The sequence below is a fragment of the Chaetodon trifascialis genome, chromosome 18 (assembly GCF_039877785.1).
Source record: "Chaetodon trifascialis isolate fChaTrf1 chromosome 18, fChaTrf1.hap1, whole genome shotgun sequence".
In the NCBI taxonomy this organism is placed as follows: domain Eukaryota; kingdom Metazoa; phylum Chordata; class Actinopteri; order Chaetodontiformes; family Chaetodontidae; genus Chaetodon; species Chaetodon trifascialis.
The window spans coordinates 10,510,999-10,523,801 of record NC_092073.1 but is presented as its reverse complement, the minus strand read 5'-3'; the positions used below and the strand labels follow the sequence as shown (position 1 = coordinate 10,523,801).

Below are 12,803 nucleotides of genomic sequence, written 5' to 3'. Positions count from 1 at the left end.
AAATAGAAATGCTCAAGAGAATAACAAGTACTTTAACAATGTACTTTAGTAGACAGTAGTACTTGAGTAAACGTACTTCCATGAATAAGAATAAGTGATGCTTCCACTCATGGATGTAACTGTAAAAAAGAAAATCTAGAACAATGCGGTTTATTTATTTATTTATTTATTTATAGCTTTGTTTTACATTATTCACAGGTCTGTTGCCAAACCCCAACTTCCTGACACACTATAACCATTAAATGTTCAGCTTTCTAACTTTCTCATGGTGCATGAATGCATCACGAGTGTTGATTTTCCAATGGGATGAATCTCGCAACCTGTTTGGTGCAGTGTGTTTCGACCCGGGAAAACCTTGGCCCAGTTTACATAAGCCTTAAACTTTACCATTAACGACCTAAGTTCCCAAGCCTTGAGCTTTTCCCTCAGACTGCTTGCCAGTTTTAAAGAGAAACAGCAAAAATGTTTTACTATCCAAACGTCCTTCGCCGCCATACTGGATGTTTTTCCACAGTTTGGTGAGTGTAAAAAAGCTAGCTCACTAGCTTAAGCCTAATTTATAAAGCTAGCAAGCCTCAGTGCAAACTTTGCTAACTTACAAATGGTACACCAAGAAGTCTTTCATTACAGGACAGATTAGCCCAATAGCTACTTTTAATCTCTAAATTTCAATTAAAAAAGTGTTTTGTTATGCAGGTTGGCAGCTACCAGAGGTATCAGGGTCACTCGCAGAGAGTTTCTCAAAGTCAACATCAAGCTAACATGGTAAGAATAATGCACAGGTGAATGGCTGCCTTACCTGTCTGGGTTCATTGTTAGCAAGACTGACAGGTTTGATTACAGCCAGATAATGTTAAACTTGATTAAAGATGCGTTTAATTTTGGTATTTGAATTTTTCAGTAGTTTTTGTGACCATCAGCTGCCCATATATCTTAGACAACCTAATATTACTTGGTAATATAATGTTAGAACATTTTTCATTTTATGATTGTGCAGGTAACCTTACACATCTTCAGCAGCTTGCTCTCAAGCAGTCTGTAATGTTAGTGCAATGTTAGCATGATGTAAAGTTCGCTCAGAGCTTGAAGCTAATAGACAAGATAAAGAGGTGGTATGGACATTTCTTGCATTCCATCTAAAATATTTTAGTATTACTACTTTATTTAGTACCTTAGTGTGATGGCCTATTTGAATTTTATACATTTTTAGGTAACCTGTGTGACTTGATGAAGAAGCATAATGTACATGTTTATAATTAATTTCCTTAAATGTTTAACATACAGTGTGGACATTATGGACTATGTGACAGCTCAGGTTCCTCCACCTCAACCCAACCTACCAAAGCCCCTCTTCTCTCTCTACTTGTCGTCCCAGCTGCAGTATGGAGTGGTTGTCGTCTACCACAGGCAGTGTGGCTTCCTGCTCGGTAAGGGAAAAGACAAAATGGAATAAGCACGAGCAGGAACAGAAAATTACCTTCAGTCATACCTGTCCTTCAAGCTACATTTTGTACACACAATACTGTAACATCCTGCTGGGCAAGGCAGAAGAAAAGGGGAATAAAATGAGCGGAGGAGATACAAAATAGAGACTTTCACATGCTGCATGTTCAGTTACTGTGACAGCAGTCTCATTTATCAGCATATACCAGAACTCTGGGAGTTAGTTTGATTAAAACAAAGGAATAATTTTCCAGCTGCTTACAAAGGATTTGCAGAAAATGCAGTCACTCAGCAGGATGATTTTCAGTTCAATGAGAAACATTATTTTCTGTTGGGCAGCTAAGGTAAGCTCAAGTGAAATGTGAAAATGCAGTTTGTCCAAATGCAAAACACAGCAAATAAGTAAATGTCTGTCAGCTGCACAATGTGGTAATGTCAGAAATGTGGTTTTGGTGTAAAACATCACACATCAAATCACCCTGCAAGTCTGATATAGAAGCCAATATAGTGCTAATGAATGCATTATCATCAAACACAGCTCAACAGTCTCTATTCATCTGGTCTTAAATTACACCCTGACACTGATATTGCATCTGACAGATTCACAATCATGCTGTCGTCATGGTTGATGAAAACGGTGAAATACAATGCAGGGTGATAAGCAGAAGGAGAAGCCAAGAAAGCAGCGACTGTCTGTTGTCTGCAGTGGCTCTTGGATTTAGCAATGGCATTTCATTTCATCTACCAGTAGAATAGATTAGAATCCCAAAGCTGTCGCATACGATTGAGAGCACATAATGTTTATGCTGTGTTTCATAAGCATGGCGTGGTGGAATTTGCCTTTTTGGTTTCATAATATGGTCTTTCACAAAAATGTGAAACAAATATCTGCCTGCATTGTTCACAGTTTTAGCTAATGCAATAAATTATCAGGATGTTTTGACAGAAAATCTAAGACAAATGCACGCAGAATTTTTTTCCATTACTTCAGACTTAGGTCTGGATTTTAATAGAGCCAGAATTTATGAATAAAACACCATGTAATTACTATGATGCTTTTTTCCCTTCATTGCCTTCTCTTCTTGCATAGAGAGGAGGTACAATGATCGTACGGTCACGTTCATTTCATTTGTCGTGTCAGTTATAATAGACCTTGACTTAAATGTGACATCTCTGCTCCTGTTTCTACAGGAAATAACTGCACTGCTAAGAGTGGTGTGAGAAAGCTTTTCACTCCTTTGTTTTCCAGAGGAGGTTCAACAGACCATTGACCGCTTGCTGCGCTGTAAAAGATGCATACATATTGACATGGCTGAGTGTGACAGGTCTGTGCACACACGCACACGCAATTTGATCATGCGCAGTGGAAGAGTGTTTTGTATCCTGGGGCGCCTCAGATGTTAAGCTGAACTGTGCAGAGGTTGTATGTTTTGGAGGAAGTCTGAGCTCAAAAACATCCAGTGGAATATTTATGAAGGAGATTGTCTGAGAGAGTGAAGACTGTGAGGAGGAGATAGTGTTTTATTGAGTGAGTGATGGACAAATTGAGCTACTTTCATGTGAATCCCTTCATAAATGTTTAATAAGCCTTACTGTTATGGAACAACAGTAATGTATGAATTCTTATTTCTGCAGATGAAATATAGCTTTACACACTCTGTGCTCTAAAGATAATGCACATTAATCACTAATATTCTATTTTATAAATCCAACGACATTGCATTAGCCAGTACAACACTGAACATGTGTGTGATGCTTTAATATTTTGGGTCGGAACATTTTGTGTCTGGCTCTGTATTCATCTGGCAGGTTGGCCTTGGATGTGCCTGACAACCTGTGCATGATGGTGGAGGCTGAGGGAGCTCAGGACCCTTTCTTTGGTCTCATGGAATCATGCCAACTGCCCAGCCCCTATAACATACACCAGGTACATTACCAATACGTACACCAGCCGTGCACTGTCTGTGCTGCTGTGAATATGCTGACAAATCTACACAGGGTTGTAATCTAATGTTAGTCTGTAGTGTGACACAACAAAACTCAGCTAACACCAGCTTTATCTGTACACAGTCACCATCCCCAGGCAGCCTGCACTCAGATATCCACTGTGTAAACATGAGCAGGCTGAATGAATGTTACTGGCTGGAGCAGCAGTAGACACTCAAGTGTTAAATACTACTGTTATAATAATAGTTGTGTTTGCCATGACCCAACATGACCCAACACTCAGCATTAAGTATGCAAGACCCATAATATATCTATAACTATAGATATCTCAGATAAACTGCAATTTCCAGAGGAAACATGTAATGAATGAGAACTTATGTCAAAACCATTTGTGACTTAAACTCTTAACTTTCAGAAATGCTTTAATTTTTGATGTACAATACAGCAATAAATTGACCAAAGATTCACATTACATAACCATAAGTAGGTTTATCTATCCACATTCAGCACAAATGCTCAGCTGCTACAAGCGACTACAAGAGTGTTTCTAACCACAGTCCATAGATAGAGCTAACACACGCCCACATACATTATATGCCACACCTGTCTCATGGAAATAGACAGTATGTAGGCTTTGCACATACTGTGCATACTTTGTAGCCACACTGGTTGATGCTCTCGTGGTGTTACTTTTCAGGGTTTTCCCACATGGTGGATTTTTTTGATAAACCTCTTGAATTCCTAGTTTTTAAATATGCCAGCTTTTTATCACCACTGTCAAGCATATACAAGTGAATCATTGTTTTATGGCTGTACGTATGCAAGTGTAGGTCACTCCAATTCTAACATGGGCCTTATCCCTCCATACAGTCCATGAGTATTCTCAGATGGAGTAAACCATCTTAATGACATATACTTACTCGGTCTGTGCGCTGTAAATCTGGCAGGCACAGTTGGACCTTGTCCTCCTTGTAGTGTCTCCCTGTGGAAATGCAACACGTGACATAGATCAAGAACAGTGCAAACATGTGGGACTACATAACATGGGGACAATACTATAAAAATATTTTTATTGGAATTTAAAGAATCCCAAAACTAGATTGTGGCTTTCAGAATGCATTTAGAAACTGCTGTTTATTTTGATTCTGTTTAGTATTTCAGTATGTTACACATAATCATAATCCAGTGTTTCTCAACTCCAGTCGTCGGGCCCCCCTGCCCTGCATGTTTTAGACCCTGGGAAACATCTAAAACACTTTAGAAACACTGTCATAATCACGTCACACATATGATCCATACATACCCATACAGTTGACCACAGGTCCACATGAATCCATACCAAAAAAAAAAAAAAACACATTATTTCTGAATGAGTTTGGTCTTCAGGCTCTTGATTAAACACATTTTACTCATGAAAATGTATTTTTTTTGTGGGGTTCAGTCCAGTCATCCGAGGAAAGAAAATGTAAATGAAATGTAAATCTGTTTCACTCTTCTTTCGTGTTACATAATGTTTGTATCGTGTATTTCAAGCCTGTGCTGGTGATTGAAGAGGCAGGTTCACAGCACTCCCTGGTGCCCAGTCCCCACACCACACTTGACGAAGAGGGTGAGATTGATATTTCAACATTTGAAAGACTACCTGTGTCCCATTTCAGGGGCAGCTGCCTTTTTGGTCCACATCTCAAGCGCAAACAGGTCATAATGTGTTAGTAAGGTTGCCCCATTTCAAAGGCTCCAGGAAACTTTGAAGTTCATGGTTTGTTTTTGTGTTTATGATCCCAAAATCCATTTCCCTCCTCTCGCTCCTCCCTCTGTGAGACATCCTTTTAAAGAGGCCTCACATGAACACAACTTACTGTGTAATAATGTTTAGAATTGAAATGAAAGATTTTTCATTGCCCTGGTTGTTTTTCTTCTCAAAAGCTCATTCAAGTGCCGCAAACACAGATGAATCTCAGCTCACATCACATCCTCCATGTGCCACAAACATGCTTGCCTCCTAATCTCCCTGCTTTGTTAAACCAGGTTTCAGGTCACCTCCAGCTGCCATCACCCTGACAGAGAAGGAGCAGTTGCTCATCCCCACTGCTGAGGTAAACTGTCAGAGTTCAGGCACAGGAAACATCTCAGTCATCATTTTTAGACACAGCCAGCATCCTGGTGAATCATTGAGCTGGGATGTGGATTGTTGGTCTTTCCTGTCATACTTTGCAGCGCACTATGTGATGAGGAAGCAGCATTAAAGCCAGTGCAGATTCTATATTTATATAGAATATATATTTTAAAATGTTGTTCATTTACTCAGTGGTGTGTACAGTGCAGTGAAGTTAATGGTGTTGGGGAATGTGCACGTAAAATACCTGATGCCTCACTGACTGCCCTGAAGTCACTTCTCAGTGTCCACGATGCTTAAAGGAAGGCAAAGCCATATTATCTCAGTCATAAAGTGCAGCCATGTTTCACTACAGTAAGCCTGAGTCCAGCAGCACCTCCTCATTCTGTCACTTAGGGACTGATAATGCTCCTCCTAAAGCACGATCAGCTGCAGTCCATTTTGCCTTGATAAGATCCGACTTAATTACATCATCCTGCACTCACAGTTTGTTTACAGAGATGTGTGGCTCACATTTCTGTTGTCCTCCGCCCCCCGCTCTTCTGGCCCTTGTGCTTATTTTTGCTTCGCATGCTAACTTTTAGTCATTTTCTTTTTTTACTCCTTCTGTTTTTGTTGTTGCTGTGTTTTGGATCTTTCCTTAAATTATTTATCACTGTGGACACCAAACAGAGCAAACCTCATTGCTTCTGTTTGTTTCTTATCAGCCTCTCTTTATTCTTTAATGTTGCCCTCTTCTGACTTCTGTCTCTGTCTGATTGTCACCCTCTTTCTCTTTCAGTATTTTGAAGGCGATGACCTCCCTGAAGCCACAACCAGGGAGTTAGACTTATTGATGGACCAGCCAGACCAGTTCCGGAGTGGTGTGTGCTTCTGTCTTTAAAGTTTGTGTTTTAGTCGTCTGATATTGTCCTGTGGGTTTGTAGGAAATGTAAGGATGTGGGAAGTGTAGTTTTTCAGTCCCACAGTGAGTTCCTCTCTTGAAATGTGCCTGCGCCAGTCAACCGGGTCAAATCCTTTGTGCCGTCACTATAATTGGAAAAAAAGCAATTCTGACTCTGTGGGTTCTTCCGCTGTTGCCAGAGAGAAAAGGTTTATTTTCAGGAGAGCGTTTCATTTCAGAGAGAATAGAATAGAGAGGGAACATCTCTTCAGTTTAGGAAGGCCAGTCTGGCTTCAACAAAGATGAAGAAAGAACACAACTACCCACTGTTCTTAGCAAGGACGGACAATGCATTAAAAAAACAGCAAGGGAAAAGAGTAGAAATGTGTCAAGGTAGCAAGAAAATTGTTTGTTTACTAATGTAAGTTGTGATCGTTAATAAGCTTCTCAGATTATGTGTTCAGTTTAACGTTTGTCTGTTTGTGTTAATCAGAAGTGGAGGAGCGGCAGGCAGAGGACAGGAGCTGGGAGCTGGAAGGAGCCATGTCTTCCATTGATCAGTGAGTGCTGACTGACGGCTGAGACTCAGAGCGCCTTCAGGGCAGTGTGAACGTCACAGTGATATGACCAGCCTGCTTTCTGTACGTTACAGCATGCTAACAAACAAAAGAGCTGTAGGTTCAACACAGACTTAAAACATACCGCAGAGGCTGAATACTCTGTCATCAGTAAGTCTGTACATTTAGCTCAGAAAAAAAACTGTAACGTGACAGACGTATTTGGTGGAGGTTGAGATATTTTCTGTTGTTTCCAGACTGAAGGAGACAGTGCTGGGAGCAGAGCGGGACAGCGTGTGGCTGCTCGACGAAGAGTCGGGTCAGCCCGTGGAGGTTCCTCTGGCATATGTTGCCCAAGAGATGACCCCACTGCAGGTTGCCATGCCAACTCCACCCTCCAGGGCATCTGGGAAAGAAGGCGACGGAGCAACAGAAAGTCCCTATGACGAGGTGAGGCGGAGGTGATGCTGTCTGTTCATTAGTCTGTACGACTATACTTAATTCCACTAATTGCTGCACTCGCAACAGGAACCTAAGAGACGCTGAACTTGTTTGGAGACACCCTGTCATTACCAGAGGCACACATCTCTATAACTTTAGTCGACTAATTAAATCTCTGGGTTTTTTATAAAGTGCTTAAATTTAAAGAAACAGACTATTAAACCCAAGTTTAGTCTATTTTTGCACCCTTTGTCAACCAAAAACCAAACTTCCCTCTACCTTCTCATTTACCTGCTGTCCAAAGTCTAATGGGGACGACAGTGACGAAGCATTTTCCAGTGACAGCTGTGAACAACTTAAATTCACATTCCACAAAGTGACTCACGAGCAGCTTGTTTCATTTTGGAAACAAGTCATGGAAAGCACATGAGGGTGTGTCAGCACATAGATCCATAATTTCCAGTTTGTGCTGGAGTGTGAAGTCCTTTTTATAGTACTGTGTACATTAAAGCAGTGCGCTCCTCACTCCGCCATCAGGTGGTTGTGGCTCCTCTCAGAAAGCCCGGTGGAGGTCGCAGGCGCCAGCTGGTGTTTGCAGATCCTGAGGTCCAGATATCTGATAGAGAAATGAAGGAGCAGATCGGAAACCCGCTGACTGAGACGCTGAACCTGGTACAGAAACACACTGACACACAGTTTATATGTTAAAGCGGATTCACTGACTTAAAATGCAATGTGTACATGAACTTTGGTGCCCTGGTTCTGCAGCTTTCTGGAGATTTTTAAGCCTTTTCTGTGCCAGCACATTAAAAACAGCCCTCTTCTCCCTCTCAGTCACACACATCATACCAAGTCCTACCATCAAAGTGTCTATTCACCAGAGTGTCAGTTAATTATACTGCCCTCTAAGCCCACCAGGAGAGTGTTCATTGATTTTATTTTCTTCCTTCTCTCTTTCCGTCTTCCCTCCTTCCTTATTTCATGTGAGAAGCTATCACTGGCTTTTACCCCTTCTTTCCTAAAAGTCAAAAATCCTATTTGAAACTGAAGCATCAAGCTAATATTTTTTTCTTACCCTCAGGCCGAGGTATTGCTGGACCTCTTAGCTAAGCGTGCCACTCCTGCTCAGCTCTTCAGCGCCCCCTGTGGATGTCAGTGTCAAGTACTTCACCTCTGGCTCTGTTGACTCACCATTTATGTTTATTTCTTAGCTTGTCTTTAGGATACAAAATAGAAAGAAAGAAAAAAATGCAAATGGATTAATGTATAAGTGTTTCAGTGTCATGGCCAAGGAAGCCACACCTTTTAATTTACTGACAATGAAAGCAAACCCTAAAATCAGCAGCAATGATCATTTCAAAGTTGTGGGTAATAACAACGACTATAAAAAACTTCTTCAAAGTTTTATCCTTGGATCATTTGATATTTTACAAGCTGTATCTGGCAAGTGGTGGAGTAGAAAACCAATTCCATGTTTGAGCAAGTGAAATTGATCCCAGTGGCCTCCAGATTTACAACTGAAAACTCGTAGACAACAGACCGACTTGCTGCACAGTCAAAGAAAGTATTGTGCTCAAGGACGCATGCCTGTTGTCTGCAACCTCTTGTTGGAGCCCCAAGAGTATAAATCATCATAAACTTAGTGCATGTTTTCTTATCAGCAACAACCTTGAAGGGCCTCTGAAACATTTGATTAGTATTGATCACAGCTCTTCACAGCAGCCTGAGAGTTGCACTAGATTTCATCAAACTCATAATATCAGCTGTGATGAAGAAAGATCCTGACCGAAACCTGGCCTTTGAACCCCCTACAGCCCTCCTCCATGTTGACCTCCAGTCGCTATGGAAACAGCGTGCCTCTTTCACCGTCCTGCCTGGATGTGGGGAGAAACAGAGAGGGGAGGAGGAAGAAGAAGAGGAGGAGGAGGCGAGAGGAGGATCAGAGCAGGATAGAGAAATACTGAGGACAGAGAGGAAGAGGAGACACTCAAGCATGAGGGAGGTGGGTCTGCACCGCCTTCTCTCAGCTCTGATCCCATATCATGATCTAAAGTCAACTAGTGCTGTCTGTGCGGGGAACGTGATTAATATTGTTACCAAACTCCAATTTCAAGTCCTGTTAAAATGTGAAAAATATTCATCCTATAATAATAAAGGTTATCCATTAGCCAGCTAGCCTGCAGCTGTAGCCTGCCAACTCCGTGTTCAGTTCAGTGGTGAGACAAATTAGATTAAAAAGCTTGTTTCTATTTCATGAGACTCTGCCTCTCTCTCTCAGATATCCAGTGAGTCAGGACTGCAGCCCACAGAGGGCTCGTGTAAGAACCCTTCCTCCCTTTCTCACACGTTGTATTCATCTCATGTTTCAGCAGCACGATAAACACATGATTTACGTAGATCAGCCAGCCATTCATGGTGTTTCTGTGTGTGTGTGTGTGTGCACAGCTGCATTAGATATGATCCTGGACATGTCCAAAGAAGACAAGTCTGTAAGCGATGTGATCACCCCCGTCAGCAGATGGTGAGTCTCAGGTAGATAGACTGACAGACAGCAAGGTGGATAAAGGAATGGATCACTGTGTGTGTGTGTGTGTGTGTGTGTGTGTGTGTGTGTAGGTCTCCACAAGAGGAGGCCCAGCTAACAATGGAGCCTATAGCAGAGGAGAACATTGAGATGCCCGAGGCTCAGACTGATGCAGAGAGCAGGGATGTGCTGAGGTACTTCACACACATTCAGGACACGCACCAAGGCAGACCGTGACTTTTCACACTCTAGATATGGACGGTGAAAAAGTTGATTCATGGATTGAAGAAGAAGCTGGAGGTTTTGAGGATTTTGTCCATCATGAATCCTCCAGTTGCACTGTTGCTGTGTGTGTCAAGGCTCCAGATTCCAGCATTGTTGTCAGATTCCTCCTGAGGTGATGAGTGTTTTGTCACCCTGCACAGCGAGTCCATTTGAATAAAGGAAGACCGCAGTTATTTTTAGTGATCCTGTGCTCACTATGGCCGTGTTTTCTTCTTCTGCTGCTTCATCCCCTTCAGGTGTTGACAAGTTGCAGATTCAGTCCTGCCCTTCTGCACAACACTGACTGTCATTTGCATATTTGTGACCTGCCTGTTTGTTTGATCAGAGATGTTCACTGTCACTTATATCTAATATATACTGTGCATCAATTAGGTGGCAAATTCTAATGTTGACTCAGGTCAGTGCCTGAGACTTTCAACCCTGTGTAAATGCCTATAAGATGCAGCCACAGCATACCGTAAAAACGGTATTTTTATTGTGTTTCATGGCGATGCCTCCAGCGTCACAGGTTGTTCCACATCCTAAGCTGTCTGACATCTTCTTTGAAATTCAAAATAGAAAGCAACCAGTAAGCCTGAAGGCTGAACCTGAGCCACTACTTGACTCCTCTACCAGCGTCAGCCACTGAAACTATTGAAACAGTCAGACTTTGTAAATCTGACATAGCAGCCGCTCAGTATCAGTGGATATGAAACAGTTTGTAATGCACCAGCTTCCTGCCATCATCACTTTAATTCAGGAAAAAGTTTAAATAAATGTTTTCTTTCAGAAGTTCTTGACATGAAAAGTCATCTCTATTACTATTTCTTATTAAAACAGGCTTAATATCAGCCTTCAAGTTGAATCGTACCGTACCGTGCTCACACTGCTCATCTTTTCCAGCTGGATCTCCTCCAGCCTGCACAGGTTTGGAGAAGTCACCTTTGGCTCTCTGGTGCCCCCGGAGGCAGACCGCACCACTGCAGCTTGCACACTCTACACACTGCTGGGTGAGGAAACCAAACACTGCTGCTCTCTTAAGACTGAACACACAATGTTCCTGTTCTTCACTGACAAGCATTGATGAGCTGGAACTTGACCTCAAATTGAGATAGTCTGAACACTGAATGAAACTCTGCCATGGTATCAATCAGTGATGCTCCTCTTCCTCAGAGCTGCTGTCTGCTGGGCAGGTGACAGTACAACAGACTGCGTCCTACAGTGACTTCACCATAAAGCCTGCAGCCCTCAGGATGACTGCCTGAACACACCCACACACATACTGACACTATAGTCCTGTAGAGGTACAGTTAATAATAACTTTTCTATTGACTATAACATGAATTTGATCCTGTGATTCTGATGGCAGATGACACAGGCTAAAGGTGTTTATATGATTGTTCAGTTACTCGCTTCTGCCCGGCGTTTTAAAAGATTTTTAGCATTTCTAACCACTTTAATCTGGTTCGAATTTGTTCACGTTTGTATTTTTAAATATATTTACCCACTGAGTTTATTAGTGTTACATACTTTCACAGATTGCTGTTGAAGTTTTAAACATGTTGATCGAGTACTATACAGTAGGTGTTATAGTTTTTATGTTCTAAATGACTTTTTATCATTTGTAATCATTTTAAATTCAGATTTTTATACAGTTTGTATCAGCTGTGTGCATTTTTATCCTTTTTAATTATTTTAACTGAAACTTATAATAAAATGTTTTTTGCTCAGTAGAATTGCTTATGACCTTCAATTATTCCTCCAAACTCTACACACATTCAGGTCTAATAAATGGTGATTTCTGTAGTGACTTAGGTTTGTGTTTTTATATTTTAAGACGAGCTTCGTTCTTATCTGACACTGAACATCCTGAGTGAGCCTGTTCTTTAACAGTACTGACCCTTTCAGATAAATCCCAGAATAACTGAACATGTTCAGCTCTAAAAAGTATCGAGCAAATAAATCCAGCGGCCAACAAATCCAGAGGTTTAACTTAAACATTCAGATTTGAGCTTACGTCGCAGAAACAGGTATAGAGTCACTGAAATGTGACTTGAAGGCACATCAGCAGTTCGCTCCCTCCAACAGGACCATATTGTGCCTGGCTGGCAGAAAACTCCTGTCTGACCTCATGCCTCAATAACTCCACACAATTAAAGTGTTTGCTCGTTAAATGCACTGCTGTGTGTGTGTGTGTGTGTGTGTGTGTGTGTGTGTGTGTGTGTGTGTGTGTGTGTGTGTGTGTGTGTGTGTGTGTGTGTGTGTGTGTGTGTGTGTGTGTGTGTGTGTACATAAGAGTAAGACCGTACCCATGTGGCACCTCACTGTGACAAAGAGGCCTGAGCTGAGGTCAGTGCTGCAGTCACAGAACAGAAATCCTCCTTCACATCGACACAGCAGAATGGTAACTTTGTCGATACGACCTGTGATACATTCAGGTTCCGGTGCTGTGCCAGGAAACATCCACTCCACTGCCATGCAATGTTTTCATAGGAAAACGCAGCATCTAAAGCTGGTTGACCTTTTCTCTGCTGTGCTCCCCAGCTACGACCTCCTTCACACAGGTACAAACCCTCCTAGTCTGGGGCTAAATGCCTTGCTCAAAGGCAGTTTGTTGGTTGGAAAGCA

The 12,803-nt window shown here is 41.8% G+C and overlaps 1 protein-coding gene across 1 annotated transcript; it reads left to right on the top strand.

The window, feature by feature from the left end:
• Positions 1-462: 462 nt before the first annotated feature.
• rec8b (REC8 meiotic recombination protein b) lies at positions 463-11,440 on the top strand. Its single transcript, XM_070986515.1, has 18 exons — positions 463-518; positions 697-765; positions 1,285-1,427; positions 2,693-2,768; positions 3,253-3,370; positions 4,924-4,999; positions 5,419-5,486; positions 6,288-6,369; positions 6,883-6,949; positions 7,204-7,396; positions 7,925-8,059; positions 8,469-8,538; positions 9,202-9,389; positions 9,666-9,705; positions 9,833-9,908; positions 10,004-10,105; positions 11,079-11,185; positions 11,349-11,440. Exons 1-18 carry the CDS (start codon positions 463-465, stop codon positions 11,438-11,440), a joined length of 1,758 nt encoding a protein of 585 aa, XP_070842616.1.
• The last annotated feature ends 1,363 nt before the right edge of the window (positions 11,441-12,803 follow it).

What these genes read in the sequence shown, in the direction of transcription:
- rec8b (XM_070986515.1), top strand. Translation starts at nt 463, where the DNA reads ATGTTTTACTATCCAAACGTCCTTCGCCGCCATACTGGATGTTTTTCC. An exon ending in GCCATGTCTTCCATTGATCA is followed by an intron (nt 6,950 to 7,203) that starts GTGAGTGCTGAC and finishes TGTTGTTTCCAG; the next exon opens with ACTGAAGGAGACAGTGCTGG. An exon ending in GAGAGCAGGGATGTGCTGAG is followed by an intron (nt 10,106 to 11,078) that starts GTACTTCACACA and finishes CATCTTTTCCAG; the next exon opens with CTGGATCTCCTCCAGCCTGC.